We start from the raw sequence: 24,642 nt of genomic DNA, 5'->3' as shown, positions 1-24,642 counted from the left end.
GTTGGCCAAGCTTGGTTTGTAGGAGAGGAGTGGTGGTTGATGGTATGGCTGTTTGGGGCACTGTAGGAGGACAGGAAAGGAAACTCCACAGTTGATGCGGTTTAGGAGAAAGTGGGATAAATTTTGGGGTGAAGTCTGGCATGTTGTTGCAGTCTGAAGTTGGCTTGGCAGATGATACCATCCAAGGAAACATTAGTGGCAGATAATTGCAGGATTTTGTAGGGGGAGAGAAGTCTGGTGAAGTGGGAACTGGCAGATGAGGCATATAGGTCACAGATTAGTGGGGTAAGTGCAAGAGATTGCTGTATTTGAAACTGTAAAAGAGGCTGGTTTAGAGTAGGATTACATCCAGAAACAGGAACTTTCAATGTTAGGCTTTTGGGAGTAACTTCAAGAAAAAGACTGTGGGACTTTAATTTTGATAGTGCAAAAGCATGTTTTAAAAAAGAATGGATGTAATATGTGATGGGATTTATAATGACAAGAGAGGACATTTTGGAATGTTAGAAATGGTGGGAATGGCAAAAATGAAAGGCAGAGGGTGGGAAAAGATAGAAAAACAGAAGAAAAGCAGGGAAAAATTCAGAAACATTCACATGAAAATCATGAGAACAGACAAGGTTAACAAAAGGCAATGAGTGAGCGAGAACTTCTCACCACAAGAGTGGTCTATATAATCCAAAAAAATGATTGGAAAAAAGGACCTGATAGGCAAAGTCATGAAAGGAGACAAAATTTTAAAAACTGGCCAGATGGAAAGAGAAAGTCACTGGAGATAACACAAACTACTTTGCTTGGTGAGTAAAATAATGTAGGAGACGGTAATAAAAGTTGATTAGAGTGGTTTGGCAAAAAACAAATGCATAAATACGTGAAAGGATTGCGTGTAAACAGGGTAAGTTGACGGTAGTAAAGAAAATAGAAATAGATGTCAAATTTGAAAATAAATTGGTGAAAGATGACCGGGAGAATGCCCTGCAGTGTAGTGAACTGTAGGTAAATTCCTAAATAACAGTGGAATTCTTGTACGCAATTTTGCAAATAACAATGGGCCCATCTATATGCCCTGAAACTGGTACTAGAAAAAGTGTAGGGACAAAGTGTTGATTAATCTGAGTGGTACAGATAAACAAACAATTGGAATACGAGCACAGAAGGTAGAAAACAGACGTTAGTGTCAACAAGACAGACAAAAAAAAACACAGGCAAAAGGGTTACATAAGAAAGAGTGATGGCCACATGGGCTAATATAATAATGAAAATTCTCAATTATTGATGATATAAAGTAAATGGATAGATAAAAAAACTACTCACCAAGTGGCGGCAGGGGAAAACGCGCGCACACACACACACACACACACACACACACACACACACACACACACACAGATTTAACTTCTACAAGCTTTTGGAGCCAGTGGCTCCTTCTGGCAGAAGAGTTGGAGGGGAAGAAAGAGGGCTGAAAGAAAAGGAAAGGGGTACAATTCAGAAAAGTCACCCAGAACCCCAGTCAGGGGTGACTTATCAGACAGTAAGTCCTTTTCCTTCATCCCTCTTTCTTTCCTTCCAACACCTATTGTGCTTGCTGCCGCTTGGCAAGTAAATTTTTTATCTATCTATTTACATTACATTGTCAATAATTGATTATTTCTGTTGTCACAAAAATATTTGTTATTCAGCACTTTAAAAAGTCTCCCCCCCCCCTCTCCATGCAGCAATAACACTAACAGCTTATATTTATGGTGTGGTCATGATTTTTAACATCTTGTCAAAGCTTTCTGTATATTTGGTTGATGTTGTGATTTTCCAGTGTTTGTTTTCAATGTATGATAAATAGTCATAATACATTGCTGTTGGGTGATGTGCTAATATGTTGCAGAATGTACAAGCCTCCAGATTACAGCATTGTTCTGTGTTATCGGGCGTCTGAGTCTTTCCAACTGTATCAATTCTATCTACATTTGCAGGAGTGTTGTGTCAATTACTGCCAATTTCTGATGCAGGAAATTCCACACATCTCCTCCATGTCCATCCACAACCAAATCTGTGGATTAATGTATCAACGTTTCTATGTATAAATCAATCACTGGTCTGATTAAGGTGTGTTTCGTGGTTTTTTTTTTTTTCATTGATCAGCAATTTTCCATTGACAATTATGCAGCATTTTATTTTGATGGCCGATGTGAAGTGAACAGTGTGTGCATTTGTAAAGGTTTTTTTTTTTAAGTTACCACTACCAGTCACATACTTCGTTGGCTATTGAATTACTTATTTATTTAGCAACATGTTTCGAAGGACTACCTCCAGGCTAAATGGCATTACAAGAACAATTTTACAATAAGGTCATACTTATGTTACATAGTCTTTTCGTAAATGCTGTGATTATCCTGTGGAAGAAGAGAAAACTTAGTAAGAGGCGATGTCACTCTGGAAGTTGGACTGATGTTTGCATGAAAATGTTTTGTAAAGGTCACTCAGAATGGCTTCAAATTCGTGTGTACATTTGTCCAGGTGATCCATTTTGATTGAAGATAATTTTCTTTAATTTGGTTACAGAGAGCTGTTGTCAGGAAATTGTAAATGACCTTATGACAGCTTGAACTCTGCTGGGGACAGTTTCAGTGACATGTTTAAATTTCTGTGGAGGGATGGCAGCCCATTCTTTCATGAGAACTGAAACCAGAGAAGGTAGTGATGCTGGGGTCTGAAGAGAAGTCAACATTCTAACTCATCCCAAAGGTGTTCCATTGGGTGCAGGATGGGACTCTCAGCAGAGTAGTCTATTTAAGGAGTTATAGTTGTCCGCATATCCTTGCCTCACAGATGCTGCTTTATGACAGGGTTGTCGTCTTACTGATGCAAACAAACATTGTCTCCAAATTGTTTCTCTACTGTATGCGGTACTCCAGGACTTAACAGCTCGCAGATTTTGAGCATGAGCACTCGTTTCTGCTTGTGAGCAGAGCAGTTGCAGTTTGATAGGGAGCGAGAGAAATAAGCATACAGCATGTGGTAGAGGCAATGTGGGAGAAGTGCCGAGGGAGTGAAGGACAGTTTTGATGGTGGTGCCATCTAATAGCGGCAGTGGCAAGTCAGCATTGTGCAAAACTGACAGTTTCACTTTTCATGTACGTCTACATATATACTCCGCTAGCCACCAAGCGGTGTGTGGCGGAGGGCACTATTTGCGCCAAAGTCACATTCCCCCCCCCCCCCCCCCCCCCCCTCTGTTCCACTCACGGATCGCATGAGGGAAAAACGACTGTCTGAACGCCTCAGTACGAGCTCTAATTTCTCTTATTTTTTGAATGGTGATCATTGCACAATTTGAAAGTTGGTGGTATGATCTACATTCTCAACGAAGATCAGATTTTGGAATTTAGTGAACAGCCCCTTCCATTTAGCGCGTCATCTATCTGCAAGTGTGTCCCACTTCAAACTTTCTATGAGATTTGTGATGCTCTTGTAATGGCTAAATGTACCAGTCACGAATCTTGACGCTCTTTTTTGGACCTTCTCAATCTCTTGAATCAGACCCAACTGTAAGGGTCCCATACAGACGAACAATACTTTATTAATGAAATTAAACAACGTAATAAATAAAAAGAAATCTTTATTAACATCAAACATTACAATAATAAAACATAACATCTCCTTGTACAGCACAGTCATTACCTAAGGAACCACCACTCTTACACCATACAAATACAGATTCAGAACTTTCTGTTTTACGACAAACATCCTGCAGCCGCACGATGAGTCGTCGACGTTATGTTAGAAGGCGTTTTAGGCCATTGGTTTTTAAAGTTTGTAAGAGTATTAGTCTGTCTCCTAAGGCAACCGATGAGGCTTCCATATTCTCAGGTGCACACAGGTGGATGGGTTTCATTGCCAGATTTAGTTTGGCTATGTCAGTTCAAGGAACTGGTAATGGTTGGATAACTATTGCCTTTGTTCATACTAGTGATGCTAAGAAGAGTTCTTTGGATTCTTTTCCTACACGTGATGTGATTGCGTGGAAGACATTTAATATTATTCATCAGTCTAACTGGACGAACTAAAGTATTGAAGCAATATCCTTTGTTGAAAGACTGCATCACTTCAGGATTCTACCAATAAACTGCAGTCAAGAGTTCGCCTTACTCGTTACTTGTGTAATCTGATCGTTCCATTTGAGATCATTTCAAATAGTCACACCCAGATACTTTATGGGTGTTACCGCTTCCAAAGGCTGGGCATTTATTTTGTACTCGTGCATTAATGGGGATTTTTGCTTTGTTATATGCAGTAGAATATTGAGAGATAACTGCCATTCATTGAACCATGCATTTATTTTCTGCAAATCCTCATAGATTTGTTCACAACTTTCGTGTGATACTACTTTCCTGTAGACTACAGCATCATCAGCAACCAGTCTAATGCCACTGTCAATACCATCAACCAGATCGTTTATGTAAATTGTAAAAAGCAGTGGACCTGTTACGCTGCCCTGGGACACACCTGATGTTATGCTTGTTTCTGTTGAAGTCTCCCCATTCAGGACGACATACTGCTCTCTGTCTGTTAGAAAACTTTTTATCCAACCGCATATATCATCGGATAGCCTGCAAGCGCGCACTTTTTGGAGCAAGTGACAGTGCGGAACTGAGTTGAACGCCTATCAATAGTCAAAGGTTGATGCCATACCTGGGAGCCGGTATCTAGAGCCCGTTGTATATCATGAACAAACAGGGCCAGCTGTGTCTCACATGACCGCTGTTTCCTAAAACTGCGCTGGTTCTACAGATGATCTTCTCAGAGTCCAGAAAGGTCACTATGTCACTACTGCCATGATTCTATAACAAATCAATGTCAGTGAAATAGGCCAGTAATTATGTGCATCCAATTTTCTACCATTTTTATAAATTGCTATGACCTGGGCCTTCTTCCAGTCTCTTGTAACTTTCTGCTGTTCCAGTGATCTCTGATAGATGATGGATAAGAATGGTGCTATATTGGTAGCACAGTCCACATAAAATCTTACAGGGTTACCATCTGTGCCAGATGCCTTCGTGGCGTCTAAGGATCTTAACTGTTTTACAATCCCAGATACACTAAACACTATGTCAGCCATCCTTGCGTTTGTTCGATAATTGAAGGAGGGAGTAGTGCTGCAGTCCTCTACCGTAAACGAGTTTTTGAAAGCAAGGTTTAGAATTTCGGCCTTCTGTTTATCATCATACATTACATTACCCGTACTGTCAGCAAGAGAAGGTATTGAATTACTTGTAGCGTTCATAGATTTTACATACAACCAAAATTTTTTGGGGTTATTTTTAGAATCTGCAGATAAAATATTGCTTTCAAATTCATTAAAAGAATCTCTCATTGACATTTTGACAACTGCTTTTATTTCGCATAATTTCTGTTTGCCAGCAGGGCAGTGACTACTTTTAAAATGACTCTGCAAAATTATCTGCTTTCTCAGCATTTTCCTAATATGTTTGTTGAACCAAGGTGGATCCTTTCCCTCCCCTATATTTTTGCTAGGCACATATTTATATAGCATGTGGTGGACAATACTTTTAAATACTGACCAAAGATGTTCAATATCTTTGCATCCCGCAGTGAATGGTTGGAGCTGACTATGAAGATATTCATTAATGACACTTTTATTTGCTTTCCCAAACAAGAAAACTCTAAAACTGTGTGCCAGACCGAGACTCGAACTCGGGACCTTTGCCTTTCGTGGACAAGTGCTATACCATCTGAGCTACCCAAGCATGACTCACAACCCATCCTCGCAGCTTCAATTCTGCCAGTACCTCGTCTCCTACTTTCCAAACTTCACAGAAGCTCTTCTGCTAACCTTGCAGAACTAGCATTCCTGGAAGAAAGGATATTGTGGAGACATGGCTTAGCCACAGCCCGGGGGATGTTTCCAGAATGAGATTTTCACTCTGCAGCGGAGTGTGCGCTGATATGAAACTTCCTGGCAGATTAAAACTGTGTGCCAGACCGAGACTCGAACTCGGGACCTTTGCCTTTTGCAGGCAAGTGCTCTACCATCTGAGCTACTCAAGCACGACTTATGACCCATCCTCCCGAGTTTGAGTCTCGGTCCGGTGCACAGTTTTAATCTGCCAGGAAGTTTCATGTCAACGCACACTCCACTGCAGAGTGAAAATCTCATTCTGGAGGAAAACTCTACACCGTTTCTTTGTGTGTGTGTTTTTTTTTTTGACGACATCACAGCAAGGAATCTTACATTTTTAAATAAAAATATAAGTTTGCAAAATGTTTAGTGTATCATAAGACACTGACTACATTCAGGAAGTTCATTTTAAAGGCACTATATGTTTTACACCACATCAAAGAATACTGAAATGGAAAATGAGAAATACCTGAGGTTGTAAAAGAGATTTTAAAACTTAAAAGTAAGCTCTCTGATGAAGAGGAAGGTAAATAAAGTGTGTGTGCTGTTTGGGTGAACCACAAATTGTTCTGCTTTTAGTAAAATCCTTGTGCTCTTGCACAGACGGTGATTTAATAAAAGAATACTTGGTAACTGCAGCTGAATATTTATGTCCACTTTAGGTAGAGCAGTTTTGTGTGCAATCATGTGTCCCACACTGGTTATGGCAGGTGACTGTCAGAGCCAGCTTGTGACATATTTGTAAAGTGTTAGTTGCATATTTTTGGTGCTATATGAAAGTTTAAATATCATGGGCACAAAGCTGGCTGTGACACTCTTAGCAGTGTTGAAGAAAGTGTAGAAAATGTAGATTTGTCATGAATTCTTGTAGTTTGTGTCTACAGACGGAGAGCCAGTCACATTAGGAAACAAATCAGGAGTTTTAGTGCAGCAGAATGGGAAAATGAAAAAACTTCCGCTACACAATTCTATGGTTTGAAGCAATTGATCTGCAGTGTGATTGGGAATACGTGGTGTGCCTAAAAAGTTCAGTAAATGGTGTAATATCTGAATGGCAACTTGGGGCACATGGAGCGTGCATGCGCATGGGTCTTTAGTGATTTGAGGAGAATCGATACATGGCATGCACTGCATGTGACTGGCTGTGTAAACAGACTGCAGCCAATTGAACATAGTCAGTGTGAGACGAAGTGTCACAGTGCAATGGAGCAACATGGAAACATCAAGTTCTGCTACAAATTGGGGAAGACTGCAATGGACATACATGGCATATTGGTGCAGATGTATGGGAGGAAAGCCGTGAGCAGAAAATGTGGTTACAAATGGTTTACACACTTCCTTGAAGGGAAGGAAACAACTGAGGATGAGCCACGTTCATGTCAGCCATCGACAAGCAGAACCCCAGAAAAGATTGAGAAAGTGCAACAAATGCTGGCACAAGATCAGTGATGGACTCTGAGATTGATTGCGGAGGAATTGGGCATTAGCAAGGACATGGTGCACACCATCGTCCGTGATGATTTAGGTAAGTGGAAGATCTGCTCCTGATCTGTGCTGCACAAACTCACAGACAAGCAAAAAGCAAAATGGCGGAAACTGCTAGTGATTTCAGTTCCATGTGTGACCAGGATCCATTGTTTCTGAACACCATCATCACGGGAAATAAGACCTGGTGCTAACAGTTCGATCCGAAATAAAAACGGCAATTGATGTCATGGTGTTCACCATCTTCCCCGTGACCAAAAAAAAAATCCAAGGTGGAAACACTGTTGATCGCCTTCTTTGACAACAACAGCATCATCCACAAGAAATTTGTTCCTGCAGGTCATACCATTAATGCTGCATTTTACCAGGCCATTTTTAACCAATTACTACAGCGTATCCAGCTGGTTTGGCCAGGTTGCACACATCTGGAAAATGGATGGTGCTCCATGACATTGTCCCTGCACACTGCATGATCCGTGTGTGCCAATTCCTGGCACAGAAGATGGTAACTGTTCTTGAACACCCTCCGTACTCCCCTGATCTGGCTCCTGCAGACTTCTTTCTATTTCTCCACTTGAAGGTAGCCATGAAAGGTGAACGTTGTGCGGATGTGAATGCCATCAAAGATCATGTGATAGCCATTCTGTGATTGATTCCACAGGAGGCCTTTGCTGATATTTTCCAGGAGCTGTATGAACGTTATCAAAAATGTGTTGTTGTGGGTGGCAACTGTTTTGAAGGGCAATAAAGAACATTTGTTTGTACTTTTTGTTTTGTTTGTGGTCTGATAGCATTTACCGAACTTTTTAGACACACCATGTATAAAAGCAGTCCAGATTTATCCAAGCATTTCCCTCAGGATCAATTTCCTTGTTTACATAAAAGTCTTGACACAAGTCCCCACCCTGTCCTCTGTGATGATGGAGGAGGTACAGTATCCATTGCTCCCAGGCCAGTGCTCGCTGGCTGCCAGCAGAGCATATTTGCTGTGAAGCTGCAATGCACGAAGTGGTGTTAAATGTGCTTGTATCCTTTGGCATTTAGCATTGTTTGAAGTGCAATAAGGGGACTGCACCCTAACAACCACCACCACCACCACCACCACCTCCTCCTCCTCCTCCTCCTCCTCCTCCTCCGTATTTCACTGTTGGCACTACACATACTGGCAGGATAATGTCCTCCAGGCATTTGCCAAAAAATAAACCCTTCCATTAGATTTGCACAGGGTATAGCATGGTTAATCACTCCAAGCCACTTGTTTCCAGTAATCCACCGTCCAGTGGCATTGCTCTTTAAACAACCTCATGCGTTACTTATTATTGATTACAGAAGTATGTGGCTTATGAGTAGCTGTTAGAACATTGTACCTCAGTCTTTTTAACTCCCTAGGCACAGTCATTGAGACTAGTGGTATCACTTTGGAACTCGTGAGTGATTCCTTCTTCTAATTTCGTGCTATTTTTTATGACCATTGTCCATAATGCTCATCATTCCCTGTCTGTTAGTACAAGAGGTCTGCCTGGTCTTGGTTTAGGTGTGATTGTTCGTTCGTGGCTCCACTTCATAGTCACATGACCAACAGTCAACTTGGGCAGCTTTAGGAAAGGTGTAATGTCTCTTATGGATTTGTTACTTAGATGACATCCAATGAGTAGTCCATGTTCGAAGTCGCTCAGCTGAGCTCTCTTGATGACCCACCCTGCTGTTACCATTTCTCTAATGACAATGCAATACACCACACCTCATTTTACACGGACAGGTCCAATTCTCAATGACATCTAATCGTCATTTACATACTACATAGGGGTGTCCAGATACTTTTCATCAGATAATGTGTTATATTTAGTTAATAATCAGCATACTACAGTCATAATACCACTGTTCTGAAATATAATGGCCTTGAATTATTTCAATAAATTGTTGCTGCCCTCTGATTGACATATATGCTATAATCTGCTTAACAATGACCACTGTTGCTATAAAATAATGTCTGTTATAAGTTCTGATCTCCCGTAATATTAACGTAACTGACAGTGTTTGTATGAATTTGCAATTGGACCATTTAGGGAGAGGCTTCCAACAGTCACAACAGATTTTCCCCCACTACTGATGACACATGCTCACTATTCACTAGCATTGTCCATGTGACACTACAATGCCCCGTCTGCCGGAGGGTACAGAAAGTTCTAGAAGCTAAGGCTCGTCAGAAAGCAAGTGCTGCTGGGTTGCTTGCTGCTAAGGATGTCGATAAAGGTATCCTTTCACAGTTTAGTGTGTAGTCTGCAGATTCTAGAAGTGCAACTGCGCCGTGGCATTATATCTCAATAATTCTTAAATGAATATTATGGTTGCCTAGAGGCATCATTCATATGAAACTGCCGGTGACAAAATTAATGACACTCCAGAAATCTTCTTGCTGGTTCCATTAACCTGTAGTGTAAGGGCAAAAAATTTTTGACTGTACAGTGGATAAAGCCTTTTTCGGTTTTGCCAATATAACTTTATTTTTTTAATATATAATTTTAGTGGTACTGAATAACTTATTAACTGGGTTTCTTTATTCTTTCGTACTACTTGAGTGCAAGAAAGGGTAGCATGTAAACAGACTGTTTCAAAGTGTGTTATTTATGTTACTAAAATACTATCTTGGAACCAGTTGCATTGTGGAGCAGCAGAAATTCCATTTTCAGTATTTCACATAATTATTGACCGAATTTAAAATGTTGTCATAGTCTACTCATAAAGAGATATTATCTTATGTTAAACTTTTAACCCAGTAAGATGAGTGTTACATTTATAAACTGTGTGTTTGTCCTGAGGCAGAGTACCCGAACTTCATTCATCCAGTATTTAAGAATGAGAGCACTTGGCAACTTCCAACAAATTTTACATGTAATTTCAAACATTTACAAAACTTTTTCTTGTGATACCCCCCCACCCCCTCCCTCCCAACATGCGAAGCATGTGCGGGCGCGCACACACACACACACACACACACACACACACACACACACACACAAGAAGAGAGAAAATTTGTATCGCTTACTACATTTTTGCTGTTCATGCAGTTATACTTCAGCAGCAGGCATAACATTTTAATTTACTATTTTTTTACTACAAACTTTAATCGCAACACAGTTTGCAGACTGTATCCACATATAGTGCTGAATGTACCTGAAAAATTATCACCATGTATGACACAGTGCAGGAGATATGTCATAAACACAGATGTGTGTGAAAAACCAGCTTTTGCTTAACATGCAGTGCAAATTACCCAGTTCATATTCATCCAGTGTTTCATAATGAGAGCAGTTGATGATTTCCAAAATCAAACATTAACTGAATTTGCCATCAGTGCTTGGCAGAATGTGATGATAATATTAAATAGGAAAATATTTCCTCATGTTCAGCAAAATTACATTTATACAGGAACCAGCTTTCGGCTTCTTAGGCCATTTTCAACTAACAATTGGATGTCACAAAAATGGGTAAATGTGTGCAACTCACACAGATATTATTTTTGCAAAAAGAAAAAAAAAGTAATTACGTTAACTATAAGAGGGCAACAAAGATTTGTTTCTTTATAGTAGAGATACATTTAACATGTGATGAGATTTAAAAGGAATTAACAATTTTAATCTAATATTTTTAGTAAAAACTTAAAGGGAAAAAATGAAATAGAGTCCGATCGTGTAATACTAAGCTGTAATTCTGTGTTACTTGTTGGCTGATTTCCAGTACTGTTTTTTTATTATTTTTGTACGGAATGTAAAAAATTCATGTTCTACATCATACGAATGGATTTCTGTTGAAAGATGATCAGCAAAGGTTGAGTCTCGATACATGAATCTCCAACGTCTCAGATTACCTAATTGGCGCAGCTCTGCCTGACTGACCAATGTAATTTTTCACGTCACTTACATGTGATTTTTATACACACCACTCTGTGCCAAGGATTGCAATTTGGTATGCTGTTGGTGTTATAAAATGCAGGTCTGAAGTTGCAACACATTACCTCTTTTGCTAGGTTGTCTGCAATTTGGCCATAATATGAGATTTTACATCAGCTTTTATAACTGCTGAGTGATTGCACTTGCCCAGTGTACAGATATGGTGTAATTTTACACATTTTTGTTTTTTGTGGTATATTATCTTTCAGGGTAGAGCTATAGCCATTGATGGAAGCAGTATGTTTGATGGTCTGTAGTTCTCTTTGAAAGGCTTATTCAGATAATGGAACAGATATGAGGTGAAGCGGCAGTGAATGGAAAGCTGCAGGTTTTGTGCCTGTGTGAACTTTGAAGGGTTGCTGTCTCTGTTTTTCTGTACGTGCTACGTAAGTGTCAGTGTGGCAGTTAGTTTCTGTTTCAATAATCTCCTGTACATGACAGTTAACTGCAGTTGTTAGTGTGCTTGCATGCGCATGCACTCACGTCTCAACTCTTGAGTCAGTATAACTTTGTGTGGTTGGATGCCCAAATCCTTTTGCAAGATTTGCCAAGTTGGTATATCAGATAGCCACAACTGTTGAGATTATGTTGAAGCTGACACATTTGGCTCTTCATCAGTACTGGCTTGTGTTATAGGTTTTTATTCCTCTGGACAAATACCACAGTACACACTCAGTCACTGATCTTGTATTGTATTTTTATGCTTTTGTAGGTGTTTATGGAGGTGTTATATTATTGTTTTTGGTCCGCAGCACATCCTCGCATGGATGTGAATGAGGTATAATTTTTCTGGCACAGTAATGGAAAGGAGTCTCAGTTGTTGACATCAAATGCCAGCTGTGCTGGACACTTACCTGGGAGGTGTTTGTAGTGCACAATACCCTCTTTGTACCACTGAATGCAAAATATTATCTGTTCACACTGCCCTTTGCTCAAGGAGATGTCTTTTTGCTAAGATTGTCATTAATTCCAAAGCTAACATAAAGGCATATATCTTGTCATCAGTAACAATTTTTCATAGGAATGCTCCATGATTGAACTGGTGACATTCAAGTAAAAATGCATTGATAGTCACCCTCTTTTGATTCTTGTTACTTTGAATTAGAGCACACCATACTCCTACAATTGATTTTTGAATCTTGCCTATTGAATGCAAATGTTGCACGATGATTCAATGGTTGCAATTCATCACATGTCTTCCTTAATGTGGAAAATCATTCATGCCAAAACAAACTTTCTTTAAACAAGAAAATCCTTTTCTGATCATATCCGTCCAATGGCACTCGCCCCAAACACAGTATAAAAATTTCAAAACTGTGTATGGTGCCTTCCTCTATTAAATCCCATTCGAGCAGGTTGAGGTATGACCAAAACGTAATGGGAATTTTTTTAATTTCCAAGGCTTTGTACAGCCGATTTTCAGTTTTTTTATCATGGTACTCATGTTCCTGATGAATATTTGCTTTTTCAACTGTTTTGGATATTTAGTTTGTTGTTGAAAGTCAAAAAGGTTGTATGTATTTCTGAGTACTCTCCAAATTTTTACTTTTGAAAAAGATGGATCAACGAGCTCACATTAAATTTCATTCGATAAATGGAATAAAGAACTGCACAGCAATCAAAATGTTGACTGTGGCTTTTGATGAATCTATTATAAGTAAGACAAGAGTTTAAAAGTGGTGCAAACATTTCACAGAGGATTGAGAATACGATGTAGGTGACGACCACCCTGGACACCCTAGCACATCAACTGCTGACGACAATGTGGAAGAAGTAAAGAAAATGGTTCTGGGAAATTGCTGAATCAGAGAGGTTGCTGCTGGTATTGGCATATCCTTTGGCTCATACCAAGCAATTTTTTCAAATGTTTGGGCATGAAATATGTAGCAGCCAAGTCTGTTCTGGAATTGTTGAATTTCAACCAAACATGTCTTGTAGACGTCGCTCAGGAATTGCTGAATAGTGTCGACAATGATCCAGAACTTTATGATGTTGAAACCAATGCCCAATCATCCCATTGGAACCTGCCTGAAGAGCCAAGACTGAAAAACAATCAACTAGTTCTATAAATTCGTAGGTTCTTCTTACTGTTTTCTTCTTACAGTAGGATAGTGCATCATGAGTTCCTGCCTTATGATCATATGCTCAATAACTAATACTACCTGAAAATTATGCTCTGTTTGCTTGAAGCAGTCTGAAGAAAACAACCAGCATTGTGACAAAATCACTTACAGAAAATGCATCACAGTAATGTTCCTGCTCACACCTCAATGCTTGTTCATAATTTTCTGGCAGAAAACAAAACTGTTATGTTGCCTCAGCCACCGTATTCACCCGACATGGCCCCCTGCGACTTCTCTCTATTTTCGTTGCTGAAGAGAACTGTGAAAGGACATACTTTTGCTACCGTCAAGGAAATGAAAACAGAATTGCTGAAGGAGCTGAACACCATAACGAAAAGTGAGTTCCAGAAGTGCTTTCAAGATTGAAAAAATGCTCACACAAATGTATGATACCTAAGGGAGATTACTTTGAAGGGGACAAAGTTGATGTTGATGAACGAATAAAGATTCTTTAAAAGAAATAAGAATTCTGTTACTTTTTGATCACACCTCACATGTCACAAAGTTTAAGACTTTTCCCTTTGCAACTATTTTACAACACTTTAACAATGTTCATAAGAGTCAGATATGCAAAATCCAATTTGTAAATGCAAGACAAATCCAGCAGCTTCAAGTAAGGAAATAAAAATTCATAAATACATGCATAGCAACCAACACATGTTCAACTGCACTGAAGTTTATCAATGTTTATTCATGCAGAAAATCAGACTATAGTGAGAAATAACTTAGTGCTTACCAGTTTGAAAGCAGAAACATGCCAAAGCTGCTCAGAACCAAATCCACATGGTAAGATGGCAGCTGGCATCAAGCAGACAGTAGCATGTAGTCTTTGGTCAGTGCCTACTGTAGGGTAAGAGAAATTGTGAGGGTATTATCATTTTGACACAGCCACAAGTGCTTGTGCAGAAACATTTATTGAAGATTTTGGTATAAGTGGCAGATTAGAAACTAAAGTAAAGTGAGCACAAACTTATTGGTGAGGCCTTAGGTCTGTTCTGACTGCTGCCTACAAATCAGTATAAGGAGCAAGTTGATGATCACGGGGCATATAATCAGCATGTTGTAAGAGTCCCTCCATTCATTACTGCCAGTAGATGGTGGTGATGCTTCTTTATTCACGCAGCTCCTCATTTGGACTCATAGGGGCTGAGTGGGTCCAGTACCAGACCCCCCCACATCAGAGAAAAAAGTCTAAGAGGGTACCGGCTGTCAAACCCAGGTCCTTCTACAATGAAGACAGTGATGCTAACCATTGCTGTCGAGGCGGTTCAGGTTCCATCTGACTGACACCTGTAGCAGGCAGCCAACACATGGTTTAAAATATGTCAAGGAATGAGTGTCAACATCATGTGATATTTAGCTATAGACTCTGAGCAAGTACAGCACTGTTACAACTTGAGAGGAAGAAAGCACTTCCTCCAGACTCTTCCAGTTACTAAATGTTACTGGGTCATGCTGATTGCCCAGGCTTAGAATTCTGAGGGGCAACCAGCTTTATTAGCCTCTTAAGTGAAAAACTCAGACTTTGTCACTGCAGCAGCTGGCCAGCAGACAGGTTTTATGTCATAGTGTGTCCATCAAACACTATTTTCGACATAGATGCCTTAATTCTTTATGAACTTTGTGAGTAAAAATAAGTTTCCCACCACCTATTTGGTCCATAATTTGATGGCATTCTGACCCTCATTGTCAGTAGGAAACCTTTTTTCACTCATAAACGACTTCAGTGAGGTGAAGAGATGATAATCTGAAAATGCCGGATCAGGGCTGTGAATAGGTTGGTTGATGATGTCCAAGCCAAATGAATCCAAGAGTTGTTTTGTGGCATTCGATGTATGGGGAGATGCATTGTCATGCAATAATTAATACTGCCTTTGTTAACATTCTCCTCCTTTTGTTCTGTGTCACTCTCCATAGTTCTTCATGGTTTCATAGCATTGTACAGTATTGTTTCCCCCTGGGGCAAAAATTCAAACAGGAAAATCCTTATATGGTGTCAAAAGACAGGCTATGATTTTTTGTGCTGAAACAGGATCTCTTCACTCATGGTGAGGAGGGATAATGCCACTATATTGATTGTCTCTTCGTCTCAGGGTTGTAGTGAGCCATCCAGATTTCATCGGCAGTCACAATAGTCAAGGAATTGTTCACCTTCCAGTCCAAAGTGCTAGAGCAATTCTGATAAAGATGCAGTTCTGTTGACTTTATTTTGATCTGTGAGCTGTTGTGCTACACACCTTGCACACAGTTTTCGAAATTAACGTGTTTAAATAATTTTATGCAGAAGAGATTTCTGGAAATATTGCGCCATCTCATCCAAAGTCAGTTGGGAGTCATCAAAAAACATTTATTTGACCTTGTTCACCATCTTATCAGTCACAGTTGTGGAATGTTCACCCCTTTGTTTATTTTATGAACATTTATTCTGTTATCTTTAAAGGTGTGACACCATTTGTGAACATCACTGAGATTCATCACACCATCTCAATAAAGTTTTGATTTCATTAAAAATCAGGAAGTGTGTTTTCCTTTGTAAGAAGAAAACAGATTGCACTCATCACCTCTCAGTTCGCGGAATTCAGAATAGAAAGGTTCATTTCAATACAGCACTACAACAAGAGTTTTGAGCCAACAGACAAACAAGCGTGCATGCCACTGTCAACACTTTGTCACTGAACATAGTGGTGCTAACTTTGCTGAAAAAATCCCCTTAGTCGTCAGAGGCTAAGTACTCTTACTTTCTAGTCATGCATCTTGTTACAATCTAACGTATTATTTTGCAATTTTTGTCTCACCATCATGTAATCCCACTATTACTAAACAAATTAATAGCGGAACTGAAGGAATCTTCCTCATTTTGAATTCATATTTCGAGCCTATTTTCTCCTGTAACTCAATCATTCCTATACTATGAGAGCATATTTGACATAATAAACCAAAAATTATTATGGGAAACACTGGAAAATATTGATAGTACCAGTGCACCTGATATCAACAATACAATCTCAGTACGTGAATAATATAGTAAAAAGATTTGGACACAGTAGTGGAACAGCCTCATTATTTTCTGAAGATAAATAGCCAAGAATCAAAATGAGGTCTATAAGTTAAGTCCATGTTACTGCTAAATATTGAATGATGATTTTTCACATGTAAAATTGAAGTGATACCTGTCAGGCAGTTTGACAGAAAAAGATCCGTGTAATCTGACTGATAGTGTATCAGTGTAAGCATGCAAAGTTGAAAGTTTGTGAAGTGTTGTCCCATAGATTCCAGCATTTATATAATAGTATACAGTTAACACTGAAACATAATATTACAAGCAACAAACTTGCAAAATCATGTCCATAAAATGGCAGAATTACAAGACTGATCCTGCAGTATAGTTTGAAAGGAAATCTTAATGTAAAATGTCATGTTAAAAGATGACTTTTAATTTTATAATATTATTGCCCTATTAAAAGATGACTTTTAATTTTGTGTTATTATTATTATTATTATTATTATTATTATTATTATTATTATTATTATAATGATTGTTCCCCTTTAGGAGAGCGATTAAACTTGAATTCATAATTTCATCTTCGGATGTTTTTCTTCTTTGCTTCCCAAAACCCCCTCATCCTCTCAGAATGCTCCTTCTTCCGTTCCTCTGTCCATTTTTTACCAGGCTGACGCGATGTTCTTTCCCCAAACTTCACACTTGTGATTTTATGCCGGCACTCGGTGCGATCTTCGAGATTTTTTATGTTGATCTGCTGTAGATCCCTCTGGACTTCTTTCAGCCATTCTGTGCCACATTTTCTCCTTGTTATGATATTGAATAATTTCTTTGCTGTTCTGGAGTCTTCCATCCTGTAGATGTGTGTATAAAATTTGGCTCGGCGCTTTCTGATTTCATCTGTTACTATGTTGATCTTTCTATAGAGTTCGTTTTGTGGTCTCTTCATCCAAAATGCCATTTTCATTGATTGGACCGTAAATCTTCCTGAGAATTTTTCTTTCCTGCTTTTCTATTTCCTTACTTTTTGAATGACCATCAATCACCATTGTTTCAGCTGCATAGATTGCTTCTGGAAGAATCACTGTTGTATAGTGCCTTAATTTTGCGTCTGTCGAAATGCACTTCTTGTTGTAATGTGTCCATGTTAGCTTGTAGGCCTTCTGGAGCTTGGTGATTCTTTGTTCATTGGCAATTCGGTTTAATCCTGAGGACTGTATAGTTTCACCGAGGTATTTAAAATGGCAGACTTGTGCAATTTTACCATATTTTGTTATTAAAGGGGATTTATTTTCTGGCTGCCTTTCCATATATTGGGTTTTTTCATAAGATATCTGTAGTCCGGTTTTTTGTGAAATTTCATGTAGTTTTTCCACTGTGTGAACCGCTTCTGTTCTGTTATTGGTGATAATTGCAATATCGTCAGCGAAAGCAAGGCACTTGACATTAATTCGGTTCTCTTTCTTGATACCAATTTGGATACCCTTTACGTGAGGTTCCCATTCCCTGATTATCTTTTCTAGAACAATATTGAAAAGGATTGGGGATAGTTCGTCCCCCTGTCGGACTCCAGATTTGATTTCGAAGGGTTCTGATACTTCGCCCATGAATTTCACTTTGGCCGTTGTTCCTGTAAGTGTCTGTTCTGTGATTTTTCATGTCTTTCGGTCGATCCCAAATTCTTCCATGATTTTAAACAGGGTTCCACGGTCCACTGAATCATATGCTTTCCTGAAGTCGATGAATGTAACTACTGTGTTTCTGCATTTCCTCATTTGTAATATTGTCTTTAAGCACCAGATCTGTTCTGCACATGAGCGTCCTTTTCTGAATCCGGCCTGGTATTCACCAATTAGTGTATCTACTTATTATTATTATTATTATTATTATTATTATTATTATTATCTTCACTTTCTCAGACATTAGGTCCGGTTAAAAATGGAGTGACGCGGACCTTGATCAAGCGTCACTTACTTTTAACTGTACGGTATGTGTTATATTGCATTTGGGAACTGTCGGGTAATTGAACATGTATCAATAATTACGGATTTCTGTAGCTGTATATATATGTTTGGATGTAGCTGTATTGCATTGATGTACTGGTGGATATTGTGTGGTATGACTCCTGTAGTTGATAGTATAATTGGTATGATGTCAACTTTATCCTGATGCCACATGTCTTTGACTTCCTCAGCCAGTTGGATGAATTTTTCAATTTTTTCTCCTGTTTTCTTTTGTATATTTGTTGTATTGGGTATGGATATTTCGATTAGTTGTGTTAATTTCTTCTTTTTATTGGTGAGTATGATGTCAGGTTTGTTATGTGGCGTTGTTTTATCTGTTATAATGGTTCTGTTCCAGTATAATTTGTATTCATCATTCTCCAGTACATTTTGTGGTGTATACTTGTATGTAGGAATGTGTTGTTTTAAAAGTTTATGTTGTAAGGCAAGCTGTTGATGTATTATTTTTGCGACATTGTCATGTCTTCTGGGGTATTCTGTATTTGCTAGTATTGTACATCCGCTTGTAATGTGATCTACTGTTTCTATTTGTTGTTTACAAAGTCTGCATTTATCCGTTGTGGTATTGGGATCTTTAATAATATGCTTGCTGTAATACCTGGTGTTTATTGTTTGATCCTGTATTGCAATCATGAATCCTTCTGTCTCACTGTATATATTGCCTTTTCTTAGCCATGTGTTGGATGCGTCTTGATCGATGTGTGGCTGTGTTAGATGATACGGGTGCTTGCCATGTAGTGTTTTCATTTTCCAATTTACTTTCTTCATGTCTGTTGATGTTATGTGGTCTAAAGGGTTGTAGAAGTGGTTATGAAATTGCAGTGGTGTAGCCGATGTATTTATATGAGTGATTGCCTTATGTATTTTGCTAGTTTCTGCTCGTTCTAGAAAAAATTTTCTTAAATTGTCTACCTGTCCATAATGTAGGTTTTTTATGTCGATAAATCCCCTTCCTCCTTCCTTTCTGCTTAATGTGAATCTTTCTGTTGCTGAATGTATGTGATGTATTCTATATTTGTGGCATTGTGATCGTGTTAGTGTATTGAGTGCTTCTAGGTCTGTGTTACTCCATTTCACTACTCCAAATGAGTAGGTCAATATTGGTATGGCATAGGTATTTATAGCTTTTGTCTTGTTTCTTGCTGTCAATTCTGTTTTCAGTATTTTTGTTAGTCTTTGTCTATAATTTTCTTTTAGTTCTTCTTTGATATTTGTATTATCTATTCCTATTTTTTGTCTGTATCCTAGATATTTATAGGCATCCGTTTTTTCCATCGCTTCTATGCAGTCGCTGTGGTTAACCAATATGTAATCTTCTTGTTTAGTATGTTTTCCCTTGACTATGCTATTTTCCTTACATTTGTCTGTTCCAAAAGCCATATTTATATCATTGCTGAATAGTTCTGTTATCTTTAGTAATTGGCTGAGTTGTTGATTTGTTGCTGCCAGTAGTTTTAGATCATCCATGTATAGCAAATGTGTGATTTTGTGTGGGTATGTTCCAGTAATATTGTATCCATAATTTGTATTATTTAGCATGTTGGATAGTGGGTTCAGAGCAAGGCAGAACCAGAAAGGACTTAATGAGTCTCCTTGGTATATTCCACGCTTAATCTGTATTGGCTGTGATGTGATATTATTTGAATTTGTTTGGATATTAAGTGTGGTTTTCCAATTTTTCATTACTATGTTTAGGAACTGTATCAATTTAGGATCTACTTTGTATATTTCCAATATTTGTAGTAACCATGAGTGGGGTACACTATCAAAAGCTTTTTGGTAATCAATGTATGCGTAGTGTAGCGACCTTTGTTTAGTTTTAGCTTGATATGTCACCTCTGCATCTATTATCAGTTGCTCTTTACATCCTCGTGCTCCTTTGCAACAGCCTTTTTGTTCTTCATTTATAATTTTGTTCTGTGTTGTATGTGTCATTAATTTCTGTTTAATGACTGAAGTTAATATTTTGTATATTGTTGGTAGGCATGTTATGGGGCGATATTTAGCTGGGTTCGCTGTGTCTGCTTGATCTTTAGGTTTCAGATATGTTATTCCGTGTGTAAGTGTATCAGGGAATGTGTATGGGTCTGCAATGTAACTGTTAAATAATTTAGTTAGATGTGAATGTGTTGAGGTGAACTTCTTTAACCAGAAATTTGCTATTTTATCATTTCCAGGGGCTTTCCAATTGTGAGTAGAATTAATTGCTTGGGTGACTTCATGTTGCAAAATTATCACTTCAGGCATTTGTGGTATCATCTTGTATGTGTCTGTTTCTGCTTGTATCCACCGTGCATACCTGTTATGTTGTACCGGGTTTGACCATATGTTGCTCCAGAAGTGTTCCATGTCTGTTATGTTTGGTGGATTGTTTATTTTAATGTGTGTGTTATCTATTGTCTGGTAAAATTTCTTTTCTTTTGTGTTGAATGTTTGGTTTTGTTTCCTTCTATTTTCACTTTTTTTGTATCTTCTGAGTCGTTTGGCTAATGCTTGTAATTTCTGCTTCTTTTCGTCTAATTGCTCTGTCGCTTCTTGTTGTGAGATTTTACCTAACCTTTTTCGTTTTTTTTCCGAGATTTCATTTCTTATAAATTGTGTTAGCTGTCCGATGTCTTTTCTCAGTTTTTCTATTTTGATCTGTAGCCTGTGTTGCCATGCTGGTTTTGTGGGTTTCTTCTGTGTGTTGGTTGGTTCTGATCTCTGCCTAGTGTGTATATTTAGTGTAGTGAGTCCTCCTATATAAACCAGTAGTTGTAACTCTTCCATAGTTGTGTTTTCATTTATTTTGTTGTATATGACTGTGTTGATAGTTTTTATTGTTGTTTCGACTTGTGGGTTATTTGGTGGTCTACGCAAGAATGGTCTAATGTCTGTATTTGTGTCTTTGTATTCTATATATGTTAGCTGAAATTTTTCTTCTATATCTAACATCTGTGTCACTTCGTGTTCTATTTGTGCTTGTTCTGGTGGCTGTCTTAAGATTTCGTTTTCCTCTGATTGTTTAATTGGTGCATGTTGTTCTTTGTTTGTTTGCTCTGGGATGTTTGAGTCCATTACTGTATTTTCTTCTTCTTCTGATTGCACATTATTTTGTTCCAGTATTTGTTGTACTTGATGTTTGATGTTTTCTAATTCTGACTGGGGTATCCTGTTATTTTTTATTATGACACGGATCTGATCAGCTAATCGTTGTTCTGTTAAAAATTTTAATTCTGGGTATCTGGTAATAAATGTTGTGTATACTTGTGATCTGTATCCAGTTGTGTTGGTTCCTAGGTTTGTTGCTTGGTAATAACAGAACATGAGGTGTCGATTAACTTCATCTGACCATCTCATCCTCTGTCTTTGTTTTCCTTCTAGGGTGGTTGCAGGAAGCATATCCTGCAAAACACCTCTATTTGGATTTAAATCATTTTCCAGTTGGCTAGCAGTGTCGTTACCATTGTGGGCGGGCATAGAGTTCAAGCGTCGTCCCCGACCATGACGGCGCTTGTCCGAGGCTTCTTTAGTTCTGTCCTGAACCAACTAATCACACTAAAAGGGGGGTTAGCCCTATTAGTGGTTTGTTCTTTTCGTCGCCTTTTACGACTGGCAGAACATACCGGAGGCCGATTCTTTTCCCGGGCCTCCACGGGGTTTATTATTATTATTATTATTATTATTATTATTATTATTATACTAGGACCTTAATTCCATTAAATTATATTTTGTTGAATATACATATTGCACATTTGGTGAACTGTTATGCATTATATAAGTATGCAGTGTGGTTTTTGCCCAAGCTTTTTTTGTATTTTTGGGAGCAATACCCAAACACAGAAAAATGCAATATCACACTTTATCTCATCTACCTTATTGAATAGCGCGTCCATGTATCGTAATACTAGGAAATGATTTTCTGTAAGACACACTGAGAATGATTAATTGAAGATAGGACAGAACGTATTAGGAATATGTTGCAAGCAAATCCTATCAGTTGGATTCATTGCATGACAAAGGAGGTAAATACAGGCACTTTTTTTTTAAAAAAAAGGTCAGGAGGAAGTTATTAAGAGTAACACCATGTGCACTGGCTTTATGTTTTGGAGAGGCATGGTTCAAATTTGCATCCAACTATCCTGTTTGAAGTTTTTCATTGAAAAAAAAAAAAAAAAAAAAAAAAAAAAAAAAAAAAAAAAAAAAAAAAAAATTGCTTAATGCAAACATCCAGATGGTTTTATATATAAAAACAAAGATGAGGTGACTTACCGAACAAAAGCGCTGGCAGGTCGATAGACACACAAACATACACACAAAATTCAAGGTTTCGCAACAAACTGTTGCCTCATCAGGAAAGAGGGAAGGAGAGGGGAAGACGAAAGGAAGTGGGTTTTAAGGGAGAGGGTAAGGAGTCATTCCAATCCCGGGAGCGGAAAGACTTACCTTAGGGGGAAAAAAGGACAGGTACACACTCGCACACACGCATGTGCATGGATATGTGCGTGTGTGCGAGTGTATACCTGTCCTTTTTCCCCCTAAGGTAAGTCTTTCCGCTCCCGGGATTGGAATGACTCCTTACCCTCTCCCTTAAAACCCACTTCCTTTCGTCTTCCCCTCTCCTTCCCTCTTTCCTGATGAGGCAACAGTTTGTTGCGAAAGCTTGAATTTTGTGTGTATGTTTGTGTTTGTTTGTGTGTCTATCGACCTGCCAGCGCTTTTGTTCGGTAAGTCACCTCATCTTTGTTTTTATATATAATTTTTCCCACGTGGAATGTTTCCTTCCATTATATTGATATCATCCAGATGGTTTATTTGAAAGGATGAGACTGATTTTATTTCCTGTAATTGTCTGGTTGGAAACTTGGATTCATCATTAATTACCTTTTTGTTGGCAGTATGTTAAACTCTTATCTTCCTTATTTGTATATTTATAATTTTCGTCAAAAACACAATTGATAATTCCAAGAATAGTATGAGAAAAGATAATACTTTGTATAAAAGTAGTGGAGAGGCGCATAAAATAAGGTTCTCTGATGGTGAACTACTCAGGAGAACATGTCATACAAATAGTGACTTTGGGTTACAGGAAAAATGTGCACTCAATTGCATGGAGAAGTACCTCAGCATGAATCAGCGTATTTCGCAGAGGTTCCAGGAATTCCAGATGATTGCTAATGAGAATGCAATGGCAGCAGCACAGAAGATGGGAGTAACACCTCAGCGGTGACTTCTTGCAGGATTGCAGAAAAGTATCAGCTGTGTCTGTTGAATTTTGCAGATGAGATACTTATTTTGTACAAATTTTTATTTTTTTGTAATTATAGTATATTGGTGTGTTCCACCTACAAAAACTTATTTCTCTGTAGATAAGAATCCTTACAATAAATTTTTTTTGTGCAACTATCTTCCTTTTGTAAGCTTAACTACTGAAATATGATGTCTATTACTAATTTCATCAGGAAATTTCTTTATGTCTTTCAATCATCTCCCGTCAGTGGGTAAGTGTTAAGACTACAAATCAGAAGGTTTAGGGTTCAAGCCCCAGCCATTCCTAGTATTATTTTCTTTTAATTCTTTCTCACATGTGAATAGTTTGCTACTGTCAAAAATTCCAAGCTACATCATGATTTGGCAGCCACCATGGGTGCCAAAAGGGGGTGAACTTGCACAACCCCACCCCCTCAGCATATAAGAAAATACACACAGAAAGATGAGGAAGTAAAAATTTTATTATTATATTATGTAAAGAAGTAGTTCTTTCAGTGTAAGCTTTGGGGACAATCACTGAGCAAATACAAACTGGGGGCATCTAGGCTGTTGTCCAAACCTGTTTAACACCTTGTCAGTGAATTTCATGTCCTTCACTTGTGTTCTGTGAAACTGAGCAGGCACAGGCCACTGAGCTTCTTGTCTCCTGTTGTAAACTGATTTCACATCTTGACACATCGTAATGTACTAAATGTATGTTCAGTTCTACATGTTGTTGGTGGAATAGCCAGGCCAACCATGATTGCAGCTGGGTTAAATGGGGCAACTTGTTCAATCAAATCTGCATATGCCATGGATTTATTTTAGGTCACATCACTCACATTATTTGCGTTAAACATTTCATACCACGTGATAGCCTCGGGAATAAAATTCTGTAAAAAGGCTCCATAAAAAA

General features: G+C 38.4%; 1 protein-coding gene across 1 annotated transcript in view; it reads left to right on the top strand.

Moving 5' to 3' along the window:
- Nucleotides 1-23,882, top strand: part of LOC124711830 (mitochondrial import inner membrane translocase subunit Tim9) — a 43,638-nt gene extending 19,756 nt beyond the window's left edge. Inside the window, exon 4 of the mRNA XM_047242057.1 lies at nucleotides 23,566-23,882. Coding sequence (XP_047098013.1) covers nucleotides 23,566-23,706 — 141 coding nt within the window. The 3' untranslated portion in view covers nucleotides 23,707-23,882. The remainder of the gene's footprint in view (nucleotides 1-23,565) is intronic.
- The last annotated feature ends 760 nt before the right edge of the window (nucleotides 23,883-24,642 follow it).

The sequence above is a fragment of the Schistocerca piceifrons genome, chromosome 8 (assembly GCF_021461385.2).
Source record: "Schistocerca piceifrons isolate TAMUIC-IGC-003096 chromosome 8, iqSchPice1.1, whole genome shotgun sequence".
NCBI classification, from domain to species: domain Eukaryota; kingdom Metazoa; phylum Arthropoda; class Insecta; order Orthoptera; family Acrididae; genus Schistocerca; species Schistocerca piceifrons.
Note: the sequence above shows the minus strand (reverse complement) of the source record. Positions and strands in the feature narration are given on the sequence as shown.